Source organism: Falco biarmicus, chromosome 4, assembly GCF_023638135.1.
Source record: "Falco biarmicus isolate bFalBia1 chromosome 4, bFalBia1.pri, whole genome shotgun sequence".
Lineage (NCBI taxonomy): Eukaryota > Metazoa > Chordata > Aves > Falconiformes > Falconidae > Falco > Falco biarmicus.
The window spans coordinates 88,933,805-88,961,275 of NC_079291.1; the positions used below are offsets into that span (position 1 = coordinate 88,933,805).

Consider the following 27,471-nt stretch of genomic DNA (forward strand, 5'->3'; position numbering starts at 1 on the left):
GGGCTCTCTCAGCCCTGGGTTTGACACATTGCCTTGCAGACAGGTACAGAAGGGCACCCAGCGTGCTCTGGGGGTGCCCCAGCACTGGAGTTGAGGAGGTCTCACACACCAGGACTGTCCCTAGCTCATTTCAGTGCCTTTAGGACATGGGAAAAAGTTAGCCTTGGTAACGTGTTGTGTACACGTGGTGGGTGCTTTAGGGAGGTTCAGGTGGGGGTTACTCTGTGAGACCCTGAGGATTTTTCTTGGCAGTAAAACTGCTGGAGGATAAGCTGAGATACGTAATTTTGGATTTCAGCCTTCCTCGAGGTCACGGTATTTCATTTTTAAAGCGTGTTGCTTTTAATTTCATGTCTCTTCGTGGAGCTCTCAGACTTCTGTTCCTTTGGATACCATGGTGAAATCCCACCTTCCTCAGCTGCAGAGCCTGGAAAACCCAGGGCTGACCAACAAATCTAAGAGTCTAGTTCTTGTGCCTGCAGGACCACGGTGAAAGCGGCACGCTTAGGGTACAAGGGATGCAGCAGGCTCTGATGATCCGGTCCCCTTGGAGCAAAGCCGTGTCTCGGCATTCCCAAACACAGCGCCAGAGATGCAGGCTGTGGGAACGCTAATGACAAGGCACAGCAGTGACTCAGCCAACCTCAGCTCCTAGCAGGCTGGCGAACTGTCCCAAGTGGTGTAAACGGTATCCAAACGCAGAGACAATGGAAGAATGCCACTGCCCGTATTCACAAGGGAAACCACCAGGGTATTTCTCCATCACCTTAGTCTGCTTTCTTAGTATTTACAGCAGTTTCCAAATTTCAGACCACTGAGAACGTGACAGCCGCCTCTCTCTTCAGACTGCTCAGTAGCTCGTGTAGTCTGACTGCTCCGGCACTTTGCTGGGCTGTTGACCATTAGGGGTCCATAACTCGTGTGGAAACTTAGCTGGATCTGATTTATCTTGCCATAGTGCTAAAATAATTTGTGTAAGCAAAGTTTAAAAGAAAACAGAAGTTGTAAACTAGTCCACAGATGTGACAGGCTCTTAGAAACTTGGATCATAACTGTGTGGCAATAGCCACCGATTTCAGGAAATCTGACTCGCAGGGTCTTGGGCCCAAGTCACGGTGTCTGGAGTGGTCTTTAGGTAACAGCATCTGTACGTCCTGACTGTTGCCTGGCAGATATGCCAAACACATCAGATGTGATGCAGAGGAAGGAGAAGGTAAATCTGGGGTGTAGCTTCTGCTGTCCAGAACAGACAGGTGGTGCCAGTTCTCCACCCTGTGTGCTGCCCAGCAGTATTGTGTGCATCAGGGCCTTCTCGTTTCTGTCGTTAATTGACTGCACATTGAGAGGCCCACATTCCACATTCCCTAGGCACTGGATCCAAAACACAAAACAACTTTCACATTTTGATCTAAATTAGAAGTGTCTGGCAGATGCAGGATCCCTTAAAGGGGTCTCTTCCCTCTCCAAGGCTTACGGTCTCTGTGGGGCAGGGAATATCTCCTGGCCCTTGCTGGCTGGAGGCCAGCCTTGTACACGGCCGGTGGCCTGGGCAACCTGCTGTGTACCCTGGCATGCAGAGGCAGGCTGTTCCGCTGGGGGGTGGCAGCAAGGGGGACACTGTGCTGCTGGGAGAGGTCCCCCCTTCCCACTACAGCAGCTGCTGCTCCTCCTTCCTTCCCTGATGTCTTGGTAGCAGTGTGGATGCTTGCTGTAAGTGGGAAGGCGACTTTGGCTGCTGGGCTACGTTTTCTGCTCAAGCAGCTGGGAAGCATCCCTGGGAAAATGGCAGTAGGGAGACCCAGCCCTTGCACCTCACTGCTGTGTTGTCCTCTGCAGTCACCCTCTCTTTCTTCCTTTCTCCTCAAAGCGGGGGCAGGACCATCACCCTGGAAGGAAGAGGCTTTGAGCTGGTCCAGAACGTGTCCATGGTCGTGCGTGGCATTGGCAGAGAGCAAACGGTGGGTGTCTGGGTGGGCTGTCGCCCGGTAACTGGGAGCAGGGCTGCGTGCCTGGTGCCTGAAGGCGTTCAGGGTGTGAAGCTGAGGCTGTAGCCCATGCTACGCATGAGGCTGGGAGCAAGGCTGGGTGGGAGCACTTGGCATGTCCGTTGTTTGATATGCATGCTCTCTCCTGCTTTCAGAGGTGTAAGGTTCACACCGACACCACAATCACCTGCCCCTCTCCGGCTGCCTCCAACATCACTGTGGGGAGCAAACCCGCACCCGTCGATTTCTATCTCAACGGTCGCCTGTATGCAGACGACCATCTGGCCCTGGATGAGGAGATGTACCCTGAGGAGGCTCTGCACGTCAGCAAGTTCAGCCTGGAGTACTATACTGACCCCCAGTTCTTCACAGCCAAGAAGGAGAAGTGGATCAAGCACCATCCTGGCGAGCCCTTAACTCTGGTTATACATGTAAGAAAGCAGTTCGCACAGCTCTCCTTCTTTTGGGGTCTGGCCTGCGCCCCGCTGGGAAGCTCTTCAGTCCCAAGTATGAGCACAGCAACTGTCCCCACACACAGGGGAGAGAAGTGGGTTGGGGGAGGCTGGAGGAGGCAGGAGCCACACAGGAGCAGGCAGTTCTTGCTCAGCCTGCTGCACCTGCATCTTCCTTCACCAGGAGAGGCAGCCTGACCTGAGGATGCCCTTTGAGGCATGACGACAGAGAGCTGTGTTTGAAGGATGTAATAGCAAGAGCTAAATAAAATACTGGACATATGAAAAAGAATGATAATGCACTGGCCTGAAATCAGGCAGGTACTCCAGAAGGTCCTGACAATAGATATTTGTTCCTGCAGAAACAGGTTGTGCATTCTTCCCTTCTGGCCACTGAATTCAGCTCAGTTAACAAGGAAGTTGGGGTGCAGCCATTGAGTGGCTTGGACAATGCGCAATAGTAATTCAAAGGCCATTGTTCACTGCAGGATATCCTCACTGGCTGCAACGTGCTTCAGAAACGCACTCCCCCTTTCTCAGGCTCTGCAGACGCATCCCCGGGCTATCTCCTCTGTTGTACATCCTTCCACCCTCCCAGGTGGGCGCTTAGATCCTTATCTGCAGTGCACAGCAGGGCAGATCAAAAGCAGATTTTTCCAGGTTCCATGAGGGGCTTGCTCGTCCCCTGCCCCATGCTGAGTGAGGAATGGGAAACAGGAAAATGGGGAATGGCCCGGTTCTGCGTTTCCTATGGAGTGCTGGAAAAATGTCCTTGGTGAGGGAGAGAGTCCTTCCGGGTCTCAAAAACTGCAGGGAATAAGAAAAGCAAAGCAGGAAGATCCATTGCAATTCTGACTGCTACTCTAAAGACTGACATCCTGATTCTATTTTTGTCATTAGAAAGAGCCTGACAGCCTGGGCCTGGAAAGCAATGAGTACCAAGTGAAAATTGGCCTTATCTCGTGTGAGATACAGATTGTTTCAGACAAAGTCATCCACTGCTCTGTCAATGAGTCGCTGAGCACCTCGGAAAGACAGTTGCCGGTGACGGTGAGTCCCAGGAACCCACAGGCTTGGAGCGCGGGGCAGGCAGGGTCCCTCTTGCTGACCCTGCATGCAGGTGGCATGGGAGGGCAGCACCGGGCGCGCTGGCGGGCACTTCACACAGCGCCACAGGGATGGAAGGGTGGACAACACTGGCTGCCCCTGTGGCTGTCCCCAGGGCAGCTCGCTGGTGGGGCGCAGGCTATGGCTGCCCCGAGTCACGGCGAGGGGCTGCCACCCTCTGAACCAGGGGGCACCGGCAGCTGCCTGCTGGGTTAACTGTGCCGTAAGCTGGCAGGGGAAGGTTTTGTCAGTTCTTGTAAGGCACTGTGAAATCCCAAGCATGTGAGTTTTAGTCATTTGCAGTCGGTTTGGGGATTTCCATGCAGATTTCAGTCAGCTGGCCTCCCACTGCCAGTGGAAGAGCTACCAGTGGACGTGAGAATTTGGCCTGCACCGCGCTGCAGGAACCCACTGGAGATGGGTCCCTCTGTGTGACCAGGTGGGCAGGAGGAGCATGCAGGGCTGGGAAGTTTTGTGGTGCTTCCCAGGGGCTGCTGTTTTGTCACTGCAAAGAGGTCGATGTTCAAGGCTGCTGTTCTTGCTTTGTGTCTGCAAGATTCCAAGACTGTTACTGTCCTTTTTTCCACAAAGGGCTTGGTTTAACTGTTCTGCTCGCCCTCAGTTTCCCTCATGTCCTATGCAGCCCGTTGCCACACAGGGATGTGACTGTGGCTCTGCATATCTGGAGAGCAAATGCCTCCGTCTCCATGGTCTGAGACCCTGCAGCCCCCTCCCAGTCTGTGTGCTGTAACAGTGAATGGGTGGGAGCCTGCAGCATGGGCAGGGAGGAGGAGGAAGGCTGCGAAGGGAGTTGAGGAGGTTGTGGACTTGGCACTGCTTGGAAGAAAGGCAGGAAGATGCCCCAGCAATTCATTGACAGGGCTATCCAGTTTACCGGTTACGGTCTGTGGTGCGTGAAATTCTGTTGCAAACATGGAAATGCGAAATGCAGAAGTAGCAGAATTTCCCAAGTGATTTTAATGGAAATTTTGAATAGGGTAATTTTGCTTTTAGTAAGAACTAAGAAACAGGGAAATCCCTTTGGGGAAGAAAAGGAATTTATGAGTTTGCTAGTCTTGGTTTGACATAAAACATTCAGGGCAGTGCCCTAGTAGGTCCCTAGGAAGCATGAGAATGATACCCAGCCCTAAAAGATCACGTACCTGTTAAGAGGGTACCAGCAGTGAGAGTGCAGCTAAATAATCAACTTGTATTCATGCCTGTTCACACTTGTTAAACCTTTGTATGTGGTTTGAGTTACCGCCTGCTGGACATTTCATAGGCAACAGCTGCCTTTATAACGTACTTGTAATAGCTTTGATAACACGGGGCCAGACTTGTGCAGTGGCCCCTGCCTGATTTGTGTCAAGGATGGTTACCAAGGGCTGCAGAAGCCTTTCCTGCTGGTGCAAGTTTTCTCTTCTGGCAAGCTGAGATGCCTGCTGTTGTGACTGCCCAGTTTGTCCTTGTTAGATGGTAGAGCTCACATCTGCACCCATCGGAGTGCAGGAAGACAGCCCTTTAAAACGTTGATCTTAATTCTGACTGTGATTTTGAGTATGCCCGTTCCTCAGAGGTGTTCTTAGGCCAGGTCCATGTTAGCAGGTCACACAGAGCAGCAAGAGCTTTCTGTAGAGAGGAGCCAGTGATGAAGATGGGGCTCCTCATCTTCCCTGTGTTTTGGGGTCACTTTTGAGTAGCTTCTGGAAGCGCCTTATGTGAGCTGGAGCTTTATTTTGGTCTGGTTTAGTCCTAGGAGGGTCCTGTTCACACCCTGGGAGGCTGCTACATCCTGTAAGCCAGAGTACAGTTCCCGGTGACACCTGAGGTGGCCCCAACAGCTCTTCCCAGGAGCGGGGTGTCCTCCAGTTCTGGCCTCTTCTGCACCCGCTGCCAGGTGCTGGTCACAGGCACTGTCGCCATTTAACCTGCAGCCTGATTAATTCCCCTTATAAAAAATTGCATTGAATAGACCTGTCCAAATAAATCAGAGCAAGCTTGCAGAGGCCTTCAAACCCAATTTTGTTCATGACCAAACTGTTTAAACACTGAATTAAACAGCAAGCATGGGATTTCTCCTCTGGAAAATGGAAGAGGTTGAGTTGGTGGGGAAACAAAAAGACTCAAAATGCATCCAGGACTTGCCTCATTGCAGTATTTCAGACGAAAGAGATGGAAATCTTGATGCTAGGCAGGGTGCTGTACAGACTGTCAAACAAACCTCCATAGATGCTTCTGTGGTGCTTGTGGCTTCTCGTCCTCATTCAGCATCTCTGCTCCCAGCCAGCATGCATTGGGGATGAGACTGAAGCTCTTAGTGTTGGATACTGCCAGGAGGCACCACCCCAGAAATCACCAGCACCAGAGTCCGTCTGAGGGGTGGTCCAAGGGCACACTAGGGCTTAGAGCCACGGGAGCCAGGCTGCATGGTCCAGCAGCAGTGGTCGGAGGCACGGAAGGTTTCCCTGAGCCTGGGTGAAGGCAGCCAGTGTTGCCCACGGCAGGGCAGCCCTCCCGTGCAGGGGCAGAGCTCGGAGCTTATCCACATGCCTTCAGCTGGCAGCATCAGTTCCCCACCAGCGCTCCGCAGAGCAAAGGCTTGGATTTCCCAGCAGGCATGGAGCTGTGCACTGCATGGTGTTTGATGCATGGTGTTTGATGTGTGGTGGGATGGGCCTGGTTGCGGCGCTACTTTGGCCCAGCTGTTGAGAGCTGGCTGTCATTTAACCACAGTATGCACCTCTCCCAGAGCTGCTCCATGACACAGATGTAATCATAAGATTATTCCATCTCTTCCCTACCTCATTTCAGGGGGGGTTTTTTTGCTCAAGTTCCTCTCGCTTCTCATTCCTTGAGAGAAGTGAAACTCACATTTCCAGAAGCAAAAGACTTGCATGGTCATGAGTTTTCCTTATCAGATGATGCTGTTGAACCCTTTCATCCCAGGGGCCTAAAGCACTGTTCATAAGCAGCGCTGAGTAAACTCACCAGCCTGCCTGTGATGTGCGTTGGCCTCTCCCCTTATAGCGATCAGGAGACCGAGGAACCGAGCTCAAGTTGTTCATGTTTGGTGTCACAAGAAGTACAGGTTGGGAGTAGAGCCAGCACCTCCTGACACCCCGTCCACTGCTTTAGCCACAAGATGATTACTCATCTCTGGTCTCATTATTATTTATTTTTATTCCCTTACTTTATTTGTATTTCAAAGACTTTAAAGGTTCTTTAGAAAGAGCTCCTTCTCCTGAGTGGCAGCAGTTCTGCTTTTGGCGGAGAAAGGAGAGTGCAGCTGGGATTCAAAGGCCATTCAGAGGCATAACAGAGTTGGATGATTAATGGAAGTGGTTTTCTAGTAAAAGTAGTAGAGGCACTACTGTATGGTGCGGTGAGCTCTCTCAGAAAGGGTCGTCTCATGCTCTGGGTGAGCATGGTGGGGCCGTGACGTGGGCTGGAGCCTGTGGCTCTGCCACCAAAGCCCTGTCAGGGGTGCCTAGGCTGGCCACTGCGGCAGTATCGCAGCCTGCTGTGAGCCGGCCTCAGCTTTCCACCAGAGCACACACAAAGGGAATTGGACTCTACTGAGACACACAAAGTACCCCAGCCAGCCTCCCTGCCAAGCCTGGTGGGCTGAGCCAGCGTGCTTTGTACATCCTTGGGTGAAGGTCTGCCAGGTGCTGCCCCGTAGTCAGTCCCTCCTTGTTCGACCTCTGAGCTACTTGGTAATATGCTGATCAGCTGCTGCTTCTCCACCTTCCCTAGATCCAAGTTGGAAAGTTCAACTACACAATTGCGATGCTGCACCTTGGGGGAGGAGAGACCGCAATCATAGTCTCCATTGTCATCTGCAGCATCTTGCTGGTCCTCTCGGTCGTAGGTAAGGGAACAGAACAGTGAGTTTCCAGGCTGTCCCGAGGGTTTTTTCCCATTGCGTGCAGAGGGGTGAAGATGACTCACTCATACATTAGGAAACCTTTGAGTACTGCAGTTCTGCAGTATCTGAAACTGCTCCAGGTGCAGCAAGTGGCTGGCCCTCTCTGTACGGGGACGAAGCCAGGATCAAAGCTTCCTGCAGCGTGAAGCATTTGCTGGGTGAATCCATCATTCAGCTCTGTTGCTTGAGCCTGTGGTTATTTATAAACTTACCCTTTTCCCCAAACACCTAGTAGCTACTATAATACAAAGTAAAGGGTGTGAGAAACTGGTCTTGGACTTGTGCTGACTTGAACAGGGCTCACTCACAGGCATGACTGTCCCAGAGCATCCTAAAGGTCCATCTAGCCCAAGGTCCTGTCATCAGTAACAGCCAGTGATAGGCACCTGGCAAAGAGCATGAAGAACAGAGCAAGCGTCTTTTGCTGCAGATCTGGAGCAGACACAACAGTTTGCTAACCTTGCTGGAAGCCGTGCAACACACCCGTGTCCTCTGGCTAGGGTGTCTTCTCATTGCATGCCCAGAAGGGCTGTGCAGCAAGAAACCTGTCAGCTCACAGCAAATGAGGTGTTTCTGGTAGGGATTTAATTTATTTTTAATAAAGGTTACAATGCAAGCTATTTATTAAATGCACCACCCATCCTTAAAACATATTCCTGGAGGCATGGGAAGACTGTCAGACATGAACACTGTGATACAGGTGGTAAATGTCTTAAAATCTGTATTAATCAGCTGGAATACATTAACGTACAGTAAAGCTGAATATAGACAGCCCAGACCTAAACTGAAGATGACAGTTAAAACATGACCATTAAATTCCAGCTGGTTCTACTTATTTACAGATAATCAGCAACTGCCTGATCAGTTACTGGTCTTGTAGGTGTTAAACCAACACTGAGTTTAGCTTTCTGCACCCGTGTCAGCAGAGGACTGTACTGATCCCAGCTGCAGCTGCTCCTAAGCCCTAGTCCAAAAAGCTTGTTCCCTTCCTCTTTTCCAGCTCTCTTTGTGTTTTGCACAAAGAGCCGCAGAGCGGAGCGCTACTGGCAGAAAACCCTGCTCCAGATGGAGGAGATGGAGTCGCAGATCCGGGAGGAAATCCGCAAAGGTAAGCCGCTCTGCGCCGGGCACCGAGGGGGAGCCAGAACTAGGAGATGCTGGGATAGCAGGCTTGAGGCTGCTCACCTTCTGCTCTGTAGAAGTTTGTAGAATTATTTATAGGAGAATTTCTGTCGTTGCTGCTGAGCTTCAGCAGGGTTTGTGAATGAGGCTCAGTGGCTGGAGGTGTATCTCCTCTGCTGTCTTGCTGCCTGGCTTGGGCAAGCCACTGATTGTCAGTGCCACTGATTTCCATGTCTCAGGGTTAATGGCCCATGGCCATGTCAGGGGGTTGCTTGAAGGCCCCGCTGGTCTGTAGTGTGTTTTACAAGGGTGCAACAAAGACTGCAGCATGCTCCTGCTAGAGCAATGGGAGAAGCAGTCCCAGCGTCTGCATCTGCTGTCCCCACGGTAGGTGGCTGCAGCGCAGGCTGAGGTCCTGCTCCCGTGGAGGCGGCTCTACTGGAGGCGGGGGATGTCCTCTCCACCGGCGCGGCGGGGCATCATGTTCAGTGCTGACAGTTGAACCCTGGCAGTAATGTGCTGCTTGTCGAGAAACCCCTGCTTTAGCCCACTCGAGGGAGAGGCTCGAGGAGGCAGAGATGAGGCGTGCCACACTTTTCAGTGCCAGCCTGCTTACTGTCTCAGCTGGTAGAGTATTGGCGGTCTTACCATCTGTGGGTCTCTCTGTGTAAGGTTTTGCGGAACTGCAGACAGACATGACAGACCTGACCAAGGAGTTAAACCGCAGCCAGGGGATCCCGTTCCTGGAGTACAAGCACTTTGTCACCCGAACGTTCTTCCCCAAAGTAAGGCGATACCGCGTTTCACAGGCACCTAATCGCTCCCAGGTCTGTCCTAACCAGATCAGGGCTCTGCTTTCCCTCTGCTCAAGGGTTATTACTGTGTAACAAAATCATTCCGCTGTTATATATTCAGTTGTCACGTATTTCAGCCTCAATTATCGTCAAAAGTGGAAGCGCAGCTGCTGGGGTGTGAAGTAAGGTTGGGCTTGCTGGCACACGATGGGAGTCTGGTGGCGATACCGTCCTGGGAGCTGCTCTGGCTCACAGCCACTCCTCCTCTGAAAGCACACTCACACTCTGAAAGCTTGAGCAGAGATTGCTGGGGGCTCCCCAGGGACTGCAGCGTCACCCCGCTCTGCTCAGCGGAGGCTGGAGGGTGGCTGAAGAGCACATCTGCCCTTGGCATTCAGGGAGAGGGGGCTTTTTGCACACAGCGTGCCACCGAGCATTCCCAGCTGCTGTGCCAGTCCTCAGGACCTCATTAGAGGTCTGTCTCCCCCTGTTTTTTCTCCTCTCTGTCAAAGGCTGGGTGCACGGTGCTCCCAGTAAGATGTCCTGTGGGCGCCCAGACCCAGGGTCCTCCTGCAGGGCCACACCAGACACACCGGTGCCGTAATTCCCATCACTGGCTGCTCCGCTGTGTCACTGTGCGCCCTCAACAGCAGCCGTATTTCACCCCTGAGGCAGTTGCATTTCAGTGGTGAGGAGTGAGATGATGATTTATGACTGTGGAGTGTTTCATTAGTAGTTACTAATCGGGTTTTTAAGTTATCCAGTGTCTATATATCTGCACACTGGAGTCTTTAAGATTCAGGCTGCTATAAGAATGTTAGAGATTTAAACATTTTTCCCATCTGTTTCAAAAGTTACATATGTTAAAACACCCAGTACTCCTCTATTTTGACTTAGTCTTCTATAATGCTTTCTCTTCTGGGATTTTTCTAGCTGTCAAATTAGTCTATTTGCAGTCTCCCCACCCTAACAGCCTTGTGTCTGTGCAGACATCTGCCTCCCCCCATTCTTGTGGTGTTTTTTCATTCAAGAGGCTCTTGCGAAGTGTTTAACAGCTTTGTAAACCCTACCAATGCATTTCTTCATAATGGGTGGTCTTCAGTCCCGATGACATGTCTCTCCGTCTTGTTCCCTTGTGGTGCACGGCAAATGAGGAGGTCCCCGGCCGGGTGCAGCCACCCTTCCCTAACACTGTGCTTGGTTGCAGTGTTCCTCGCTCTACGAGGAGTGCTACATCCTGCCGTCCCAGCAGCTCAGCTCCCAGGTGGGCTCCCAGGTCCAGGAAACTCATCCGCTCCTGGTGGGGGAATGGAAAGTGAGTAACCCGCTAACAAAACAAATGCTTTTGAGTGGTTGCTAACTATGCTCGTGTGTGTTAAGTGCCATGCGTTTTGTTGTGGTGCGTGGGGGTGCTCGGTCACAGAAAACAATTAACACCACCGTCAGCTCAGCTTTGGCTGAATGGAGAAGGCAGATCTGTGGATCTGCTCTCACATGAAGGAGCATTGTCCTGAGAGCCTCCCTGGCTCTGTTGCAGGCTCTTCTTCCTGGGTGTTACTGTATTATATGTCACTTCAGTCCCATACGCAGCTCATCATAAATTAGATTCCTCCCAACCAGGGACTTTGTAAAAGCTGTTATTGTCCCATAGCTGCATTTCATGCGGACAAGAAGTAGGAGTCAAAGAACCAGAGAATCACTCTAGGTTGGAAGGGAGATTTGCTGAAAGCAGCTCCAACTAGGTGGCATTGCTGAAGGCCTTGTCCAGCTGTGTCAAACATCCTCAAGGATGGAAATCCCACAGCCTCTTGGGGCCCTGTTCCAGTGCCCGACCACCTTAAAGGTGGAAACTTCCTTCCTTATATTTAATCAGTGTCCCATGCTCCATCTGGTGTCCCTTGCCTCAGCACTGTCCCGTGGAGCACGGGAGGCAGAGCCTGGGTCTGTTTTCTTTGCCCTCCCACAAGGCAGCTGAAGGTTGCAGCAAGATCTCCCTTTACAGCTTCTTCTTAAGGCTGACCAAACCCAGCCCTCTCCGCCTGTGCCCACTGGCTGTTTTGGCAGCTCTCGGCTGCACTTGTTCTGGTTTGCCACTGTTTTTCTCATAGCAGGGAGCCCCAAACTGGCCACGGCACTCCAGGTAGCCTCACAAGTGCCAAACAGAGAGGAGTGGCCACTGCCACCGCCCAGCAGGCCAAGCTGCTTCTGATACAGCCGTGTGGTGCACGCAGTCATGCCCTCGCCGGGAAGGCGTGCTGCTGACTTCTGTTGAGCAGAGGGAGGAAGGGGTCTTCAGCTCAGTGCCTCCACCTTCAGCAGAGACATCCTTGCCGTCAGGAAGGATAAAAGCTGGAGGAAAAGAACAAGCAGGGTCTCTCTCACTCTGCTCTCTTATATTTTTCCTTAGATCCCTGAAAACTGCAGACCCAATATGGAAGAAGGGATCTCGCTGTTCTCCACCTTACTCAACAACAAGCACTTTCTCATCGTGTTTGTCCATGCTCTCGAGCAACAGAAGGACTTTGCTGTTAGAGACAGGTATGAGATTCAGAGCTAAAGACTTGGCAGCTGGAGGATACTGATTTATTCCTTCCCTGTAAGCGATCCAGGCGGTGTCTCGTGCCATGCATTTCAGTTTGAAGGTTGGGTTACACTTGCCTCCTGCTTTTCTGTTAGAAACAGATGGCCATAAACCTCCATTATTCTGAAGAGCACCAAAAGGTACAACGAGCGACTCGCTCATGTTTTGTGTCCCTGAACACTTGGTTCACCAGTAAGAGGGTGCGTGTCAGCCCAAGATCCAGCAGCACTGAAAGAGGGTTTGAAGTTTTAATGCCATTGAGAAGGCTCGTGAAAATTGTGTGAAATACTGCCTTCCTGTTTTGGGGGCTTTTTATGCCAGTCAGCAGTTTAGTCTTGTTGGGTTGGTGCTTGAGTCATCCACAATTTTGTGTTCCAGATGTAACCTGGCTTCCCTGCTTACTATTGCGTTGCATGGGAAACTGGAGTATTACACCAGCATCATGAAGGACCTCTTGGTGGATCTAATAGATGCTTCAGCTTCCAAAAACCCCAAGCTGATGCTAAGGAGAACGGAATCCGTGGTGGAGAAGATGCTCACCAACTGGATGTCCATCTGCATGTACAGCTATCTCAGAGTAAGAGAACCAGATGGCTGCTGTTGTGGGTGCGAGTCCTGCGCTGCATGTGGGAGGCGTGAGACAGCTGAGGACCTAAATACCTGCCAGCATTGCCGCTTGAACGGTCACTAATGGTTGACAAACTCCAGTGTATTGAAAGGTTCAAGTGTAGAAAAGCAACCTTAAATTCAGTTGCTTCTCCACTTCTGCCCAGGGATTTGGTGAGATCAGACTTCTCAGCAGACCCTTCCCAAGGCCAGAGCACGAACTAACATTTTCACCATGCTTTCAGGTGTTCACCCTTTCACCTAGCAGAGTTGAAAAATAACCAGAATGGCTTGAGGTTTTGGAAATGGTTCCAGTTGTTTGTTGTTTTTTTCCCTGACCAGCTCATGCAGCCGTGCTGATGATCACCAGCCAGTTCAGCACTGTCTGCCTCAAGCCCCAGCTGTCGGGAGGGTGCTGGGGCAGGGGATGCTCCATGTCGGTGCCTGTTGGTGTGGGGGGCTTCTCGTGTGGGAGGCATCCTCTGCTTCCACACAGGCCAGGCAGGAGAGGTGGAATGTCTGTCCCAGCAGCCTTGACTGTCTTCTTATGGTAGGGAAAAGGAATATATTTGGCATCTCAAGAGCACATCAACAGTCCATCTGCTCAGTGCTTTATCTCCAACGTTTGCCAGTTCTTGTTGGAATTTCCCAGAAGAATTGAGCAATAACTTAATTGATTCCATGGCAGTTAATTGGAGGACACCCCATTATACCCACAGGGGAGAGCCTTGAAAAAGCCTTTGAAAAATCTCTTTTCCCAATGTGTTTGCTATAGCCGCAGAAGCAATACTGTATTGTCCTCATACATATTGTAATGACTTCTGATCCCAGCTGATGATCACTTTTTGTCCTAAAGCGCGTGGTTTTGTAGTTCATAATCTTTCATTTTAGCTCACATAATTAGCCAGTAGAATGCAAGAAAAGTTACAGGAGCAAATAAGGATGGCTGTTCCGATGCAGCGCAGCTATCCAGCCTGTAAGAGCAAAAAGGAGTGACAGTGAATTTTTTTTAATCTTCAGTTTTTGTGCCTGTAGTTAAACAATTGCAGGAAAAAAGTGCTGATCTCTCCTTTTGGAGAGTGGAGACCACATGTAAGGCATCTGATCCAACTCCAGTTTGTGCTAAAAATGGACATTGTGCAAGAAGGCTTTCTCAGGGGAAAAAAAGAAAAAAGAAGAAAGTTGAGTCTTATCACATGGACCTGAAGACTTGGGCATGTTGTGCAGCTAATTAGTGGCGAGGAGCTGCCGAGGGCCGGCGTGCTGCCCTGCCCTGGGCGCCTGGTGGGGAGGTGCCCATCACCGCAGGCTTGGCTGGGGGCTGTGGTGGGGCTGGGGGCTGTGGCTGCGGCCGGGGCCGCGCTGGTGTGAGCTGTCTGCAGGAGGCAGGACGGGGTAGGGATGGGCAGGGGTCTGCGGCGGTGGCCTCTGCAGAGCAGATAGGCCATCAGCTGAACCCGCGTTGCTGCCTGCCTGCAGACCGTTCCTCAGCAGGGCTAACACCGCAGTTGGGTTTGCAGTCCCCTCTCTGGTCCACATGCTCAGCCTGAAACCATGGCCACGGGGACCATCACAGCACCGCCCGCCGCGGCCAATCGCCCATTGCTGAAAAGCACAGTTCCATACTAGAGCGCAGCACAGAGTTGATGTCCAAGAGATGTTCACATCACGTGTGCTCCATGGTGAGGGCAGAGGAGGGACCCAATCAGAGGAGAAGCTGTGCTGCCTGCTGAAGCACAGAGGAGGAAGAGAATTACTCAGACAGCAGCGTCCCGAGAGCCCTTTGACTGTCCCAGGCGGACACGAGCTGGCTCTGCAGAGGGACAGGGGTCTGGCTCTGGGTCAGCAGAGCCGGGACCCTCCCCACCGCGCAGGTGAGCAGGGAGCGGCTGCAGTCAGGCAGGTGGCACCCCCTCACACGGGGCCGGGTTCAGCTCAGAGCTGTGATTTAAATACTAGCCATAGTCAAATGCCTCCCCTGTGCCTTGCGTTCCTCTGGATCAGGCTCTGTTGCCTTCAGAGAGGCATTTCTTGGTTAAAAAAAAAGGCTGCCTGCCTGCCTCTAGCATTGGTCTGTCAGACGTGTGACGATGGGTCTGGTTTTCATTCCTGAATTATCCCCATTAATCACAACGTCTATTCGAAACAGCTGCTGCAAAGGTCCCTGCCGTTGTGCAGTGGAAAGGTTCCAAGCGCTTGTATTTTCCCTTGTAAGTCAACGCTACATGCTTGAAACATTTGTTTCTCGTTAATGCTCTGCCTAACAGTCCATCCATTTGTGTTTTGGGGGAAAATGATTTGAAGGAGCTGTCTTCAACTGGGAAGGAGTTGCAGGCCACAGTTGCTAGTGGTCTGAACATGTGGAGGGCACCTGAAGGCAATGGAGTCACCACTGGCAGCGGGAGGTTTGGCTCCCTGCATGCAGGAGATACGACGGAGAGCTAGCAGGAGTCTTGCTGCTTGGGACTGGATTCAGAGGAATCTTGCGGCATTTGCACAATTGATGCAGACCTCCGTTTCTGCAGAACTGAGTGAGAATTGTAGATAAAGCGGTCCATGTCCCTACCTTCTGCTCCAGCTTTGGTGGAAAATGCTGGAAGAAAAGCCTCCCCCACGAGATACCGTGGTGTCATTGTGCCTGGCTCCTAGCAGGATCAGGGGACAGACAGGGAGTTAAAGGAAAATTCAGGTCCTGGAATTCAGCTTTTAGGTCTGGGTCCGAGCTTCCTAACGTTTTGCATGTGGGATGGATCTGAGGTTTGGTTCTTCACAGAACACAAATAAATAGATAATCATGCAAAAATTAGCAGGCACTTGGGGTAAGCAGCTGTTTTCTGTGCTTTTCCCACCCCAGTCTCACCAAGACCTTTTGGAAATGGCTGTAATATGTTCCTGGGAGGACATCTCTGATGGCTTGTCAGCCTTGTTAATAGGGCAGCAACATGTGAATCCAGTCTGTGCTCTAAACCTTTTTTTTTTTTTTCTTCCCCAGCATATAAAAAACAAGCCCTCCCACGCTCATCGTGCGTGAAACAGTTCAAGTAGTGCCAGCCTGAACTATGCTTTCCATTACTGCAAAGTTATTTCAGTGCCCTGGGTAGCTTTAAGAGCCCATAACAGTTCAGTCAAAAACGAAAATGAAGTCTCATTAAAATACATTCACAATAGGAGGAAAAAAGGCCCCAGACTGTGTTTTAAGTATTTTTTTTTGTCCTGAATCAGCACTGATCTCTTCTAGTTAAACTTCCTCTCTCCCAACTAGCCAAGTCCAAAGACAGTTTTGATTTGTTTCCAGACAAGTTTTCCAAACAATGCTTGAGGTTTCCAAGTTTGCCATTTTATCTCTAGTCCCTGCCTGCCAGACCTTCTTTCCTCTCTTTGAAATTTGCTCTCTGATTAACACTTTTGCAGATTTCCATATCATCCCACAGTTCCTGAGCCTAAAAGCCAAACAGAAATAGTATCTCACCCGCGGAGCACTGTCATTATTTCCCACGTGGCCAGCCCCGGGGCTGTCCTGCTCGTGCATGCTGTGGCAGGTCTGAAGCTCCTCCACTTCCCCCGGCTGCCCCTTCCAGCACACCTTTACATCTGCAGGAAGGTGCCACATCGTCAGCCCCTTCCCGTGCAGCCTGTGCTGGTTTCAAGCCATAAAGGGCTCCTGTATCAGCAGGACTCGCACTTTTTAAATGTTTTTGGAGGCAGCCAGCTGCATGGCCATTGGCAGTCCTATCGTGTCCCTCTGTGGCCAGGGCCAGAGCTTCCCACGGCAGGGACGGGGCAGGCTCCAAAACCCAGTGCTGAATTTAGCCTTGGGTTCATCCCCACTGTGTGCTCACGCCCATGCGATATGAACGGTTCCTCTTTGTAGCAGGGCCATCATCAGGAGCTGCTGGGACTTCTTGTGTAGGGTCAGCTTGGCAGTACTCCACAGATCACTTTGTGGGGCAAGCAGGTGCTGCAGCCTGGGGGTGTCTCTGTGCCAGTGTCACCTCCTTGCTTGTTACCTTGTATGCCCACCTTTTCCCTCAGAAACTAACTATTTTTTGTGTCTTCTGACACTTTCTGTGCTCTGTTTGTGGTCCTCAGCTTCTCCATGTCCTCAAGACTTCACATCTTTCTCTGCTTGCTGGAAGCTGTGCCTCCTTCCACTTTCCATGCTGGCAGCTCTGTTGCTTGAGCCCGTTCCATGCTGCATGCTCAGAAGGAGCATTGCAGGAGGTCATCAAACTCCAGCAGAAGGCCCAAGGAGCTTCCCAGTGTTCATGAAAAAAGTTGCCCTCAGAAAAGAAAGTGGGTGCACCATTGGCACAGATGGTGCATGCCCACCTACAGCCCTGCTGTAGTGTCTTACCGTCAACTGCGCTGAATGCAGCCGAATCAAAACTGACATCAAACTAATTGCTTTAGCAATTATAGGGCAATTAGAATAAAAGAATCACCAGCTCCTAATTAAGAAGCAGATTGAACAGGATTTAGCAGCTCCTAGCTGATAAATATCAAAATCATCCGATATCTGTTATCTTGAGTAGGATTTCAGATGGCAGGAGTGTTTGTGCAGGGTGTGTGTGAGGCTCAGAAAGTACATAAATGTGCAGTAATTTGCACTTGGGTCATTGGAAGGAAATTGCACATGAACAATAGGGAGAATGGGATGTACTCCAGTACTGAAAAGTTTCTTAAGAAATTATCTTATGTTTTACTTGCACATCAGCGTAGCAGGTAGAAGTGGATCAGAAATCTGACATTAAACCGTGTAGCTGAACCGCATCGCAAATAGCTGGCCCTGTTCTCTTTTTTGTTTTCATTGCAGCAGTGTCACAATTTGCCTCTCTCCTGTAAGATGAAGTTTGATGAATGTAAGGAGTTAAATGGTGTGTTTGCTTGCTGTCGCATGGGAACAGCTTGTTGACCCTGATCCTTTCTGTTTTGCTGTGATCAGGGCTCTGCTGTGGTATGAGAAGTATGAACGAGAGTTCCCAGAGCCACAGGCACACACAGTGGGCTCACTTCCATGGATTTCAATGGCAAACCAGGCAGTGCAAAGAGGGGCTCGGCTGATACCTTCATGAGAAAGCTGGGCACCCAAATATCTCTGTAGACCCAGATTTTTGTGCACATCAGCCCCATCCTTGTCCTGCTGAATGCAGTATGTTACGTGGTCTGTGCCCTGTCAGACTGCAAGAAACATCTCTGTACCAGGGTATGCCAGATTCTCCCTGAAGTTCATGTGTAATTTCACATGTAAATTAATGCACATTTATAGTTTGCTGAGCATCGTGCATTCATGTACCCACTCAGCCCAGCTACACATATGCCCCTGCCTTCTGAGCAGTACCCGAGCACTCTGCCCGTGAGGCAGCAAATGCTGGTGCAGCCTGTTGTGGCAGCCCTCAGCCCTGTGGTACTTGCTGGAGAAGTCGGATGGGGTATGTTGGTGCTGACAGTTATAGTTCACCCACCCCCACGCCCTGAAAATTGCCTGTGGCTGTTGTCGACTGTTATGTCCTCTTCCTCATCTATGCTGTCACATTGCCACAGGTCTGAAAACTTCTGAGCAGCCTCAGAGAGATGCTGGTGGGAGCTGCAGGGGCGACAGCACCGAGCACCTGCCAGGGGTTTGCAGCACCGGGGGTGGACTGGTCCTGCTCCGCAATGTGCAGGGGCACCTTCGGTGTCTGCACAGAGTCTGTCCTTTCCACACTGCTGGAAGGAGCTACCACCACTAAGTCCGATCTGCTCACTCAGCCTTCTTTCCTTCCCCAGGAGACGGTCGGAGAGCCCTTCTTCCTCTTGATCTGTGCCATCAAACAGCAGATTAACAAAGGTTCTATCGATGCCATTACGGGGAAAGCGAGGTACACCCTTAACGAGGAGTGGCTCCTGAGGGAGAACATCGAGGCAAAGCCGAGGGTGAGTACCTACACCCCGGGGCTCTGACGGGTGTGTACCCCAGTGGGGTAGCTGTGCAAGCAACTGATTTGGTACCTGTGCAGGCGTGATGATAACCATGTAAATTACATACCCGCAGAGGCACTTGCCACTGCCCAAGCTGTCAACTGCAGAACAAGGCTTGTAGTGACTGTTTGTTTTCACCTCTGTCCCTTGGTGGGTCACCTAAGTAGCTCAGATTAGGAGTGAAGAGGGGTAAGGAAATGTGTTCTGCCATATTCAGTGAGTTAAAGCAACAGATTTACCATTGCCAGCAAAAGAGCATCTTCGCTAGCAGTGGGAAGGTGCTGCCTGTAAACGTGAGTCTCAGGGTGAGGGCTTTGCCCAGGCTGTTACAGGAGTGAATCTGAAAAGCAGTTCTGCAAAATGCCTCCTGTGGGAATGGAGCAGGCGAGGGCTGTGCATGTGAAGGGCTCAGTTCCCTCCGGCGCCTGACGCAGAATTCAGCAGACACCTTTCCAGAGCCTGGGTCAAATCCTGCTTTCAATTACCTGGCATAAATCTGGAGCAACTTCACTGAAGTCAGTAGGTTACCTAGTTGTGCATCACTGTAACTCAGAGCAGGTTTGAGCTCCACATCCTCTGCAGATTCCTGTTACCAATTGACCTGTAAATTTACAATGCAGACCGAGAAGGGTGAGCAGCAGGGCGCAAAGTATTAGCCGGCAGAAATGGTAACTTCATAAGTCTGAGCAGGGGAAGCAGGGCTGCTTCCTACTTTGCAGAAAAAGAATAGTATGAACAGAGCATGTCAGAGGGAGGAGAGCAACTGCAGGTTGCTCACCGCAGTCCCCCACATTGCTGGTAACTGAACTTCTGCTTTGAAGAGCACCTGCATAGTATACATAACATCTTCATTTAATGCTATGGGGAAAACTGGGACTTCACCTATGCATTCACAGCATTCATGGCCAAGGATGCTGTCTCTGTATCCTGATACTGAAAAGCAGTGTTTGTAAAGGAACCTCTAGGCTGTGAAAATCCCAGCCATAACTCACATGTACCAGGTGTTGTCCTAAGAGGCAGCTGTGCTTATGCCCAAGCAATGCTCCTGGCACCTGCAGCTTCCCGCCCTGGGCTTGCCAGTCAGGCAGTGAGATGGCTTCAGGGTTGCATTCACCACTAAACAAAGGCGCAGCATTGCTCTCAGGTTTGGGCACACCAGGGAGCAGAGGGCATAAGCAGAGGCAGAGCTGAGGCTGTCCCAGAGCGAAGCCCCTGGGCAGGAGGGAGACACCATGCTAGTGTTTGGGTCTGCATGGCTTGCAAGAGGAAGAGGCTCTTGGGCTCTGCCTCTCCTTGCTTGACTGGTGTGGTGGCTGATCATAAAAGAGGAGAGGATTTTTTTTTTTTATGAATCGCTCTTGTTGCCCTGCAGCTTTCTGCTGCGACTGTGGCAGTGGCTGTGCATGCCTGAGGTCCGAGCTGGTGCTTGTGGAAGCCTGCAGCCCCTCACAGCTGCTTGGCCCACTGCTCCATAGGTTCTCCAGCAGGTTATTGGGTGGTGCTGGTGGCGGGCTCCAGCACTGCAGCAGACCTAGCCTGCAGCATGCTTAAAGCTTGTTTAAACAAAGGACCTCAGCCCATTGCATCAGGGAGAGGCTGAGCAATGAGCCTTGGCGGTCCTATTAGTCACCGGTTGGAGCCAAGAAGCTGAGGACATGACTAGTCATGGGGGCTGACCTTTCCTCCCACCCCAAGGTGGTCTCTGCGTGTCAGGGCTAAGGCCCATTAGCAAGGCAGCATGCGAGGAGGTTACAGCGTCGCTCCCTGTGTCCTCCTGGCTCCATCAACAAACATGTCTTCGGCCTCCAGGCGGCTATAAATCAGTACCTCTCACTTGTGGTAAAGCCTAGATGACCACATTTCAGCCTGATTTCCAGCAGCACAGAGCCCAGGGCACTCCAGGGAGAGCTGGACAGGTGCTGCAGCCTCCGTGTGTCCTCAGGAGCCCGCAGAAATGGGCAGGTCACCCCTAACACAGCCTCTGCCTGCAGAACCTCAACGTCTCCTTCCAAGGCTGTGGGATGGATTCCCTGAGCGTCAGGGCCATGGACACAGACACACTCAGCCAAGTGAAGGAGAAGATTTTGGAGGCCTTCTGCAAGAACGTCCCCTACTCCCAGTGGCCAAGGGTGGAAGACGTTGACCTCGGTAAGGACCAGATGCGTTGGACCAGCCAGTCCTTAAAATCAGATGAAGCACTCGATGGTGCATGGTAGCTCTTGGTGTCTGTCAAAGGGCTGTGGGGGAGGTGGCACTGATGAGAGAACAGATGTCAGGGCAGCCTTTTCCTGAGGATGGTCTTCGGGAATGAGCAATGGGACCAGATGCTGGTGGGCAGGAATAACTGGGTATGTAACTGCAAAGGAGCTTTAGGAAAGCCCAAGTGCAGCAGAGGGATGCTTGGACTTGCACCCTTTAAAGCCTATAGTCTTAGCTCCAGAAGGGCTACCCTCCAAAACCCCCTGGGCCTGTGAATGGCTAGTTAGTACATGTCTCTCCATATGCAGCTAGAATTGAGCCCATGGACTCTTGTCTGGCCATAGATTCAGGTCTGTCATTTGTCTACCCGGTGGCCAACTCCTTCTCCCAAAATTTAAGAAGGACCCAAGCCCAGTGCTGGTGAGAGAAACCCATGCTGCTTGTGGTGCCTCCGTGCTGTGCAGTGGGCTGTGGAGACATGCCCCGGCTGGCCACGGTCGCAAGGTGAATGTCCTCAGTGCCAGAGGGTCTCCAAGGAATGCCCCAGCTGGAGCCGTGGCAGGACCTTGCTCCTCCCAGCTGGTGTGTGTGGCATGTCCCCAGCTCACAGGCTCGTGGCCAGCTCTGCCCTGCAGGAGCTGCCACCAGCCTTCGGTGGCCATGTGCAGGCATGCAGCATCTCACCTGCCTGGTGCTCCACATGGCAGGTCCCACACGGTCCCCAGGGGTGAGACAGGGAGAGGGGAAGGGGGAGGCGTGCTCTTCCTCGCCTCTCTGAGCACAGCCTTAGTCACCTCTCCCAGGTCCATCCAGGTCCGCTCTGGTCTGGAAGTATCCACTCCAGGGGCTAACCGTGGAGGCCACTGCTGAACATCTGCTGTGGTTTCACAGAACCCCAGAGGCCTTAGCAGTGGGGCTGTGCAGCCCCTGAGCGCTGTGCACCTGGTGCCCAGAGCCCCCAGCCCTGCTGCACGTGCCTCCTTCAGGCTGGTGCCTCACTTCTCCCTCCTCTGTGTTCAGAGTGGTTCGCCACCAGCACCGACAGCTACATCCTCCGGGACCTCGATGACACCTCAGTGGTGGAGGACGGCAGGAAGAAACTCAACACATTAGCACATTACAAGGTAAACCTGCCAGCACTGCAGGAAGGCTTTGCTTCCTCAGAGCCTGCCTGGCCTCAGGGGCAACCTGCATTCCCCCTCCAAAAACAGGATCATCGGGAACAAACAGGGAGGTTGCCATAGCTCCGCAAGAGCTTCCAGGGAATAGACATCTGCCCTGGCGAGAAGCTCGTTAATATTGCAACACACTGAAACTAATTAAACACTCTTCATGCAAAACAAGTTATTACTGACAACAGAAAGCGGAAGGGAAAAAAGCTCCTATTCCCAACGGCCACCAGCTTGGCTGATTAATATCACTCTGCTCTTGATCCACACTCCTGCTGAAATCACTGGTGCAATTGTCACTGCCTGCCCTGAGAGCAGGGGCTAGGGATGCCATGGAGGAGCAGGGGCCAAAAGTGGGGGGAAATGTGGTGAATCAGACTGTTTTCTTGCTCATTTTTCCTTTTGAAATTAAATGAAACCGGAAATTCTTAGGTAATTTCCATATTCTCCAGTATGCCTGGAAGCATAATCCTCACTGCTCTGTAACACTGCATCGAAAATCAAAACCGGAGCTGAGTATTTATTAGTAGTATTATTTGGGTAACAACCGTGCTGCGGAGCGCCACTGCAGGCACGGTGCCCCTCAGGAGAGAGAGGTAGTACCAGCCCCAGGGGTCTGGGCTGCAGCTGGGTGCCTTCTCCCCTTCTGGGGAAAAGCAAAACAACATCTGCACAGCATACACTCTTTCCTCTTGGAATTACCTGGTGCCGACATCCAGAAATATATCTTGGATACACGTATTCGCCTGATTCTCTTCAGATCTGAGAACCTCACTATCTTGTATTTGCATTTAAGAAACCCATTCCACATAGGGCAGTGCCATTGCTGCCCATTTCCAAGGTGGGGAGCAGGGACATGGGAGGTGCAGAGAATGTTCGTGGCAGAGCAGCGACTGCACCAGCATCTCCCAGCTCCCAGGATCTCCGGGATCTGTGGATCTGCAGGAGGCAGCATTACAGCCCCCGTCATCGAAGTCTGCTCTTCCCTTCCTCCGCAGATCCCTGAAGGGGCATCACTGGCCATGAGTTTGTCAGACAAGAAAGACACCACGCTGAGCAGAGGTAATGTCTCACTTCCCCTGTTGCGTGACCAGGCAGAAACACTTTTGTTTTTAGAGGGGTGTCTCCAGCCAGGGATGCTGAGAGCCGGCTGCCGACAGCCTTGTCTGGACGTTGGGGTGTGGTGTTAGCCTGGGCAGGGCTGGCTCCGGTGTTGTCAGCACTCGCAGAGCACACTTTCATCACGGTGCATTGTGCAGAGCTGGGCATCGGTCGGGCCACCATTGTGCCAGGAAGATGCTGTGCACGGAGCAAGACTGGCGCGGCCGAGCAAGCTGACTGGCCAGCAGCCCAGGATGTGCCCAGGAAGCCCTCCGGGTCCTGCAGGGTCTCCACTGCTCTCCTGCAGACCCCTTTGCCCACACTGTGGCATACATTTGGGGCAGAGAGAGCTGTAGAGCTGCAGGAGACACAGCTCCCTCCTTCCCACGGCGTTCCCCCTTGCTACAGCTGAGCAACATGCCTGTGCGCCCAGCAGGGACTGCAGGTCGGAGTCCTGCCGTGCAGGTGGTGGCGGTGCAGCCATCCCAGGACCGACAGCAAGACAGGCAGGCGAAGTGGAGGCACTTAGCACGTTAATGACTGCGGTGCATGGTGGCATTGCCTGAACCACAGCCAGCACCCGGTGTGCTGATCTTGCTCTTCTGCCCTCTTGGGTCCCTCTTAAAACACCCTTTGGGAGACCGCAACTGCTCCTTAAAGTACTATCTGAGGTACTTGCCGTGTGCCCCAGAAGGCAATAAACAACCCCAAACCAAAGAAAAATGCTGAGGCCACTTGGGATGGGAATGCCAGCTCAGTGTTGGAGTTCCTGTGGAAGGCAAAGGCACAGAGGGTGTCTGTGGAAGCAGGTTTCAGTTTGAGTCCCCCGACTGAGCCACTGTGTCTCTTCTTCTTCACAGTGAAAGATTTGGACACCGAGAAGTACTTCCACTTGGTAAGCATCCTGCTCCTGGCTGCAGAGGCTGGTGGCAGGGGGCCGGGGGTCGCTCTGCCCTCCCAGGGGAGCAGAGCCATTGCTCCAGGACACCTGCTCTGAAGCATGGCACCAACACACGAAGGGACGGGTCACAGCAGCTACTGCGCTCCCAGACCTCTCCTGCTGCCAGGACAGTGAGGCTGCTGGCAGAGCATGGGCAGGCGACACAGTCCAGCCCAGGGTGCCAGCAGGATGCTGGAGGCAGGGCTCCTTGCGGCAGTGGAAGGGCGCCCATCTAACCTCCCATGTATTTTGACGTATTTCACCTTTACAATGGCTGGCTGTTTGCTTTCATCCCTGCAAATGGGTGCCGAACAGGCTGTTTCATCCCCAGCAGCAGCTGGTCCCTGTCACACTGGGGTGGGCCCTGGGCTGTGGTGAGCCCTCTGCCAGGCAGGGCTCCAGGTTGTCCTCTGCTGCCAGCCTGGCTGTTGAGGAGAGCCTGGAAAGCGCTGGGAGCAATGAGGTGACCAGCCAGGCTGGCTGCACACGGTGATCCCTCGTTCCTCCTGCATTTAAGTCTGTGGGTCCTGTTTTTTCAGTGTATGTGATAAAAGAGAAAATCGTCCCAGCCTTGCTGATATTAACTTAATTCATCTCCATGGGCTGGAATGTCAGGCGTGATGAACAAGCTGGATTAGGGCTCGTTAGTTTTCTTCAGAGAGGCTCAGAGAGGCGCAGAAGGGTTATCTGTAGACAAGCTTTAGTACTGTGGAACATAATAAAAAATTACCAGGATAGCAAAGTCATTGTGCCTGATCTAGCTGTCAGCAGCCAGAGAGAGTTCAGGAGCACGGTCAGAGCACGGTGCAATGCTGCCGGTAGCACCCTGCGCAGCCTTGGTCAAGTCACCTACTGGGAGCCCCAGCATGCCGTCTTCTGCTTCCCAAAGCTGGGGGGGTTTGTAAGTTCCTGCTTGTGCACCACGCTGGAGGTACAAAGTGCTAAATGCTGTGAAAATCTGTTATGAAAAAATGTCTTATGGACATAACAGTATTTTATAGCCTGATTATTTTTTTTCTTGGCTGCAGGCTCTGTGCTCAAATAGAGTACATGCACACAATACACAGCAAGGAGGGAGAGGGGATGGGAAACCAAATCTGCACGTGCAAAACAATGCCAAGATGAACTTAAATGGCTTGCTAGGTCATTACAGAGCAGTAGTTAACTGGCCTGACCAGGGGAATATTTATTTTCGTTTTTAAAAAGGCCAGGGTAGGAATATTGGCTGATCGTTCTTGCACTTTTTCCAAATCTAAGAAAAGCTGGTTTCCGTGGAAGCCTTGTGCATTGCTTCCAGGAGCCTAAACTGCAGCCCCACAGCAGTAGTGCGCAGAGACCAGGAAGGCGAACAGCCTGACATGCAAAGTGAGATTGATTGTTTAATTTTCTTTGTCTAGCTTGAGAGAGGCAATAAAGAGCACAAGAGAAACAAATGTCAGAAAACCTGACTGTTATGAATCACTTTTTTAAAGCCATATAAGGGTGTGTTTATGACACAGTAACTGCTTTTTAATTGAATTTTATATGTAGTTGAAATTCTATACTTAAAGGAAAATTCAGTGTGACACTTCCAGAGAGGAGCGCTCTGACCATGTTATATATCGGACCAGGTTCTCCCAACTGATGAATCCGTTGAACATAAAAAGTCCCACAGACAGAGCCATCGGAAGAAAGTCCTACCAGAGATCTACCTGACCAGACTGCTCTCCACAAAGGTAGGGGATGGGATGCCTCGTTTGCAGCAGGGGGGGTTGTCTGTAGTCTGTAGCGAGAAGCCTACTCCAGGGAAGGAGCGCTGCAGGGCCAGTCGCTCTTGAGAGGCAGTGGGACAGTTCCATCCTGGACGGCTGGAGCACGTTTAGCGAGGCTGCTGGGCACCACCAGCTCCTTGGGTTCCCTCCAGCTGTCCAGCTCACCCTCGGAGCAGCAGCAATGCTGCGTGAAGCCCTACACAATCTCCTCAGGCTGGGCTTGGGTCTGTGCACATGGAAGGGATGCTGACCACCTCAGTGTGTGAGGCACAGTTTAGACCTGAACCTGTCTCCCCAGTGAGAGATCCTACTGGGAAGGCAGATGGAGATGCTCAGCTCTGGGAGCAGGGGGAATATCTGTGTGATCTTAATTCAGATTTGAACTTACCCACTCTGCAAGTGCTCAGCTACAGCAGTTGGGCTCCCAGCCCATCTTTAATCCCAGCATGATGCCTCACTGGAGCAGAGATCACAAGAATGGCCAACAGTCTCTAGTCTTCTTTGTATTTACTGTGCAGAACAATCACAGATGTGAGATCCTAGCAGCAAGAAAGAAAATCTCAATGCCAAAAGAAACTAAACCCAAATGCAAGCTAATTATATTGCTATGCACAAACAAACCTTTCCCTCCCTGCTTCAGCATCCCCTTTCTCTTCTGATTTATCCCAACTGGCAGCAAAGACTTCCTTCCCCTTGTGCACAGCAGCGGCAGCCCCTCACACTGTTTTCCTGGGCTTGGGTGCTGCTGCTTTCCCCAGTTTTCCATCATTGTGTGCACTTGTCCTGCAGGGCACGCTGCAGAAGTTCCTGGACGACTTGTTCAAAGCCATTCTCAGTATCCGAGATGATAAGCCACCTGTGGCTGTGAAGTATTTCTTTGACTTCCTAGAGGAGCAAGCAGAGAAAAGAGGGATCACAGACCCTGACACCATGCACATCTGGAAGACTAACAGGTTTGGAAGGGGAAATTGCTTCTTTCTTTCCTTCCTTCCATCCATCCCCCCAGAGCAGCAGCTGCCAAAGCCTTGGTGTCTTGGACTAATCATTAGATTGCTAAAAGTTGAAGAGGGACTTGGAAAACAGGAGGAGTGGCAGAGTGCATGGTAAAAGATGAGGCCAAACACGGGCTTGGAAAGCTTTGAACACAGAGCTCAGAGGAATGGCGAGCTGGAAGAGGAGGCACAGGCAGATAAAGGGCAGAACAAACTGGCACACTACTATAAATAACTAAAGGAGAAACAGAAGAGGGATGGGACAATGGGAGACAGCAGTAGTGTTAGCTCCAAGCACTGGGTATCTGAGATAGAGTCCAATATCATGTCAGGTCTTAAAACATCATGGAGACTTTAAAAACAGCATATTTGGCTCCTTTTCATTCACTTTCTGGCTTTTCAGCCCTTGGGGGCACTTTTCCCAACTTATCTCTGTAACCAAGCTGAGGCTCCAGGGTATTCGCAGGACTCCAGGAGCTGGTGCTGTGACAGTAGCGTGCTGGCAGGCAGCGCAGCACTGGGGACCAGCCAGGAGTGGTGCTGAGGGACGTGATGAGCAGCAGGAATGCAGGGGGGGAGCCAAAGTGAAGGGGGGAATGGAGCAGGGCGGGGAACGACCAGAAGATTTAGCTGGGGAGAGCAGGGAGCTCCGGGTGAGTGGTGAGAAGAGGCTCAGTGCTTCTGAGACTGCAGGGACAGTAACTGTTTCCAGCCCCATATGTGAAAATAAAAACCAAATTTGGCTGGGATAGGAGGCCTGCAGACACAACCATTGAGCTACAGATT

General features: G+C 51.7%; 1 protein-coding gene across 1 annotated transcript in view; it reads left to right on the plus strand.

Annotated features, from left to right (window-relative positions):
* Positions 1–27,471, plus strand: part of PLXND1 (plexin D1) — an 83,838-nt gene that overhangs the window by 48,123 nt on the left and 8,244 nt on the right. The window contains exons 17-32 of the mRNA XM_056334774.1: positions 1,868–1,958; positions 2,141–2,416; positions 3,338–3,487; positions 7,301–7,415; positions 8,473–8,580; positions 9,267–9,379; positions 10,596–10,703; positions 11,796–11,926; positions 12,348–12,546; positions 18,342–18,488; positions 20,525–20,681; positions 21,753–21,856; positions 22,900–22,963; positions 23,863–23,897; positions 25,553–25,657; positions 26,483–26,646. Coding sequence (XP_056190749.1) covers positions 1,868–1,958; positions 2,141–2,416; positions 3,338–3,487; positions 7,301–7,415; positions 8,473–8,580; positions 9,267–9,379; positions 10,596–10,703; positions 11,796–11,926; positions 12,348–12,546; positions 18,342–18,488; positions 20,525–20,681; positions 21,753–21,856; positions 22,900–22,963; positions 23,863–23,897; positions 25,553–25,657; positions 26,483–26,646 — 2,067 coding nt within the window. The remainder of the gene's footprint in view (positions 1–1,867; positions 1,959–2,140; positions 2,417–3,337; positions 3,488–7,300; positions 7,416–8,472; positions 8,581–9,266; positions 9,380–10,595; positions 10,704–11,795; positions 11,927–12,347; positions 12,547–18,341; positions 18,489–20,524; positions 20,682–21,752; positions 21,857–22,899; positions 22,964–23,862; positions 23,898–25,552; positions 25,658–26,482; positions 26,647–27,471) is intronic.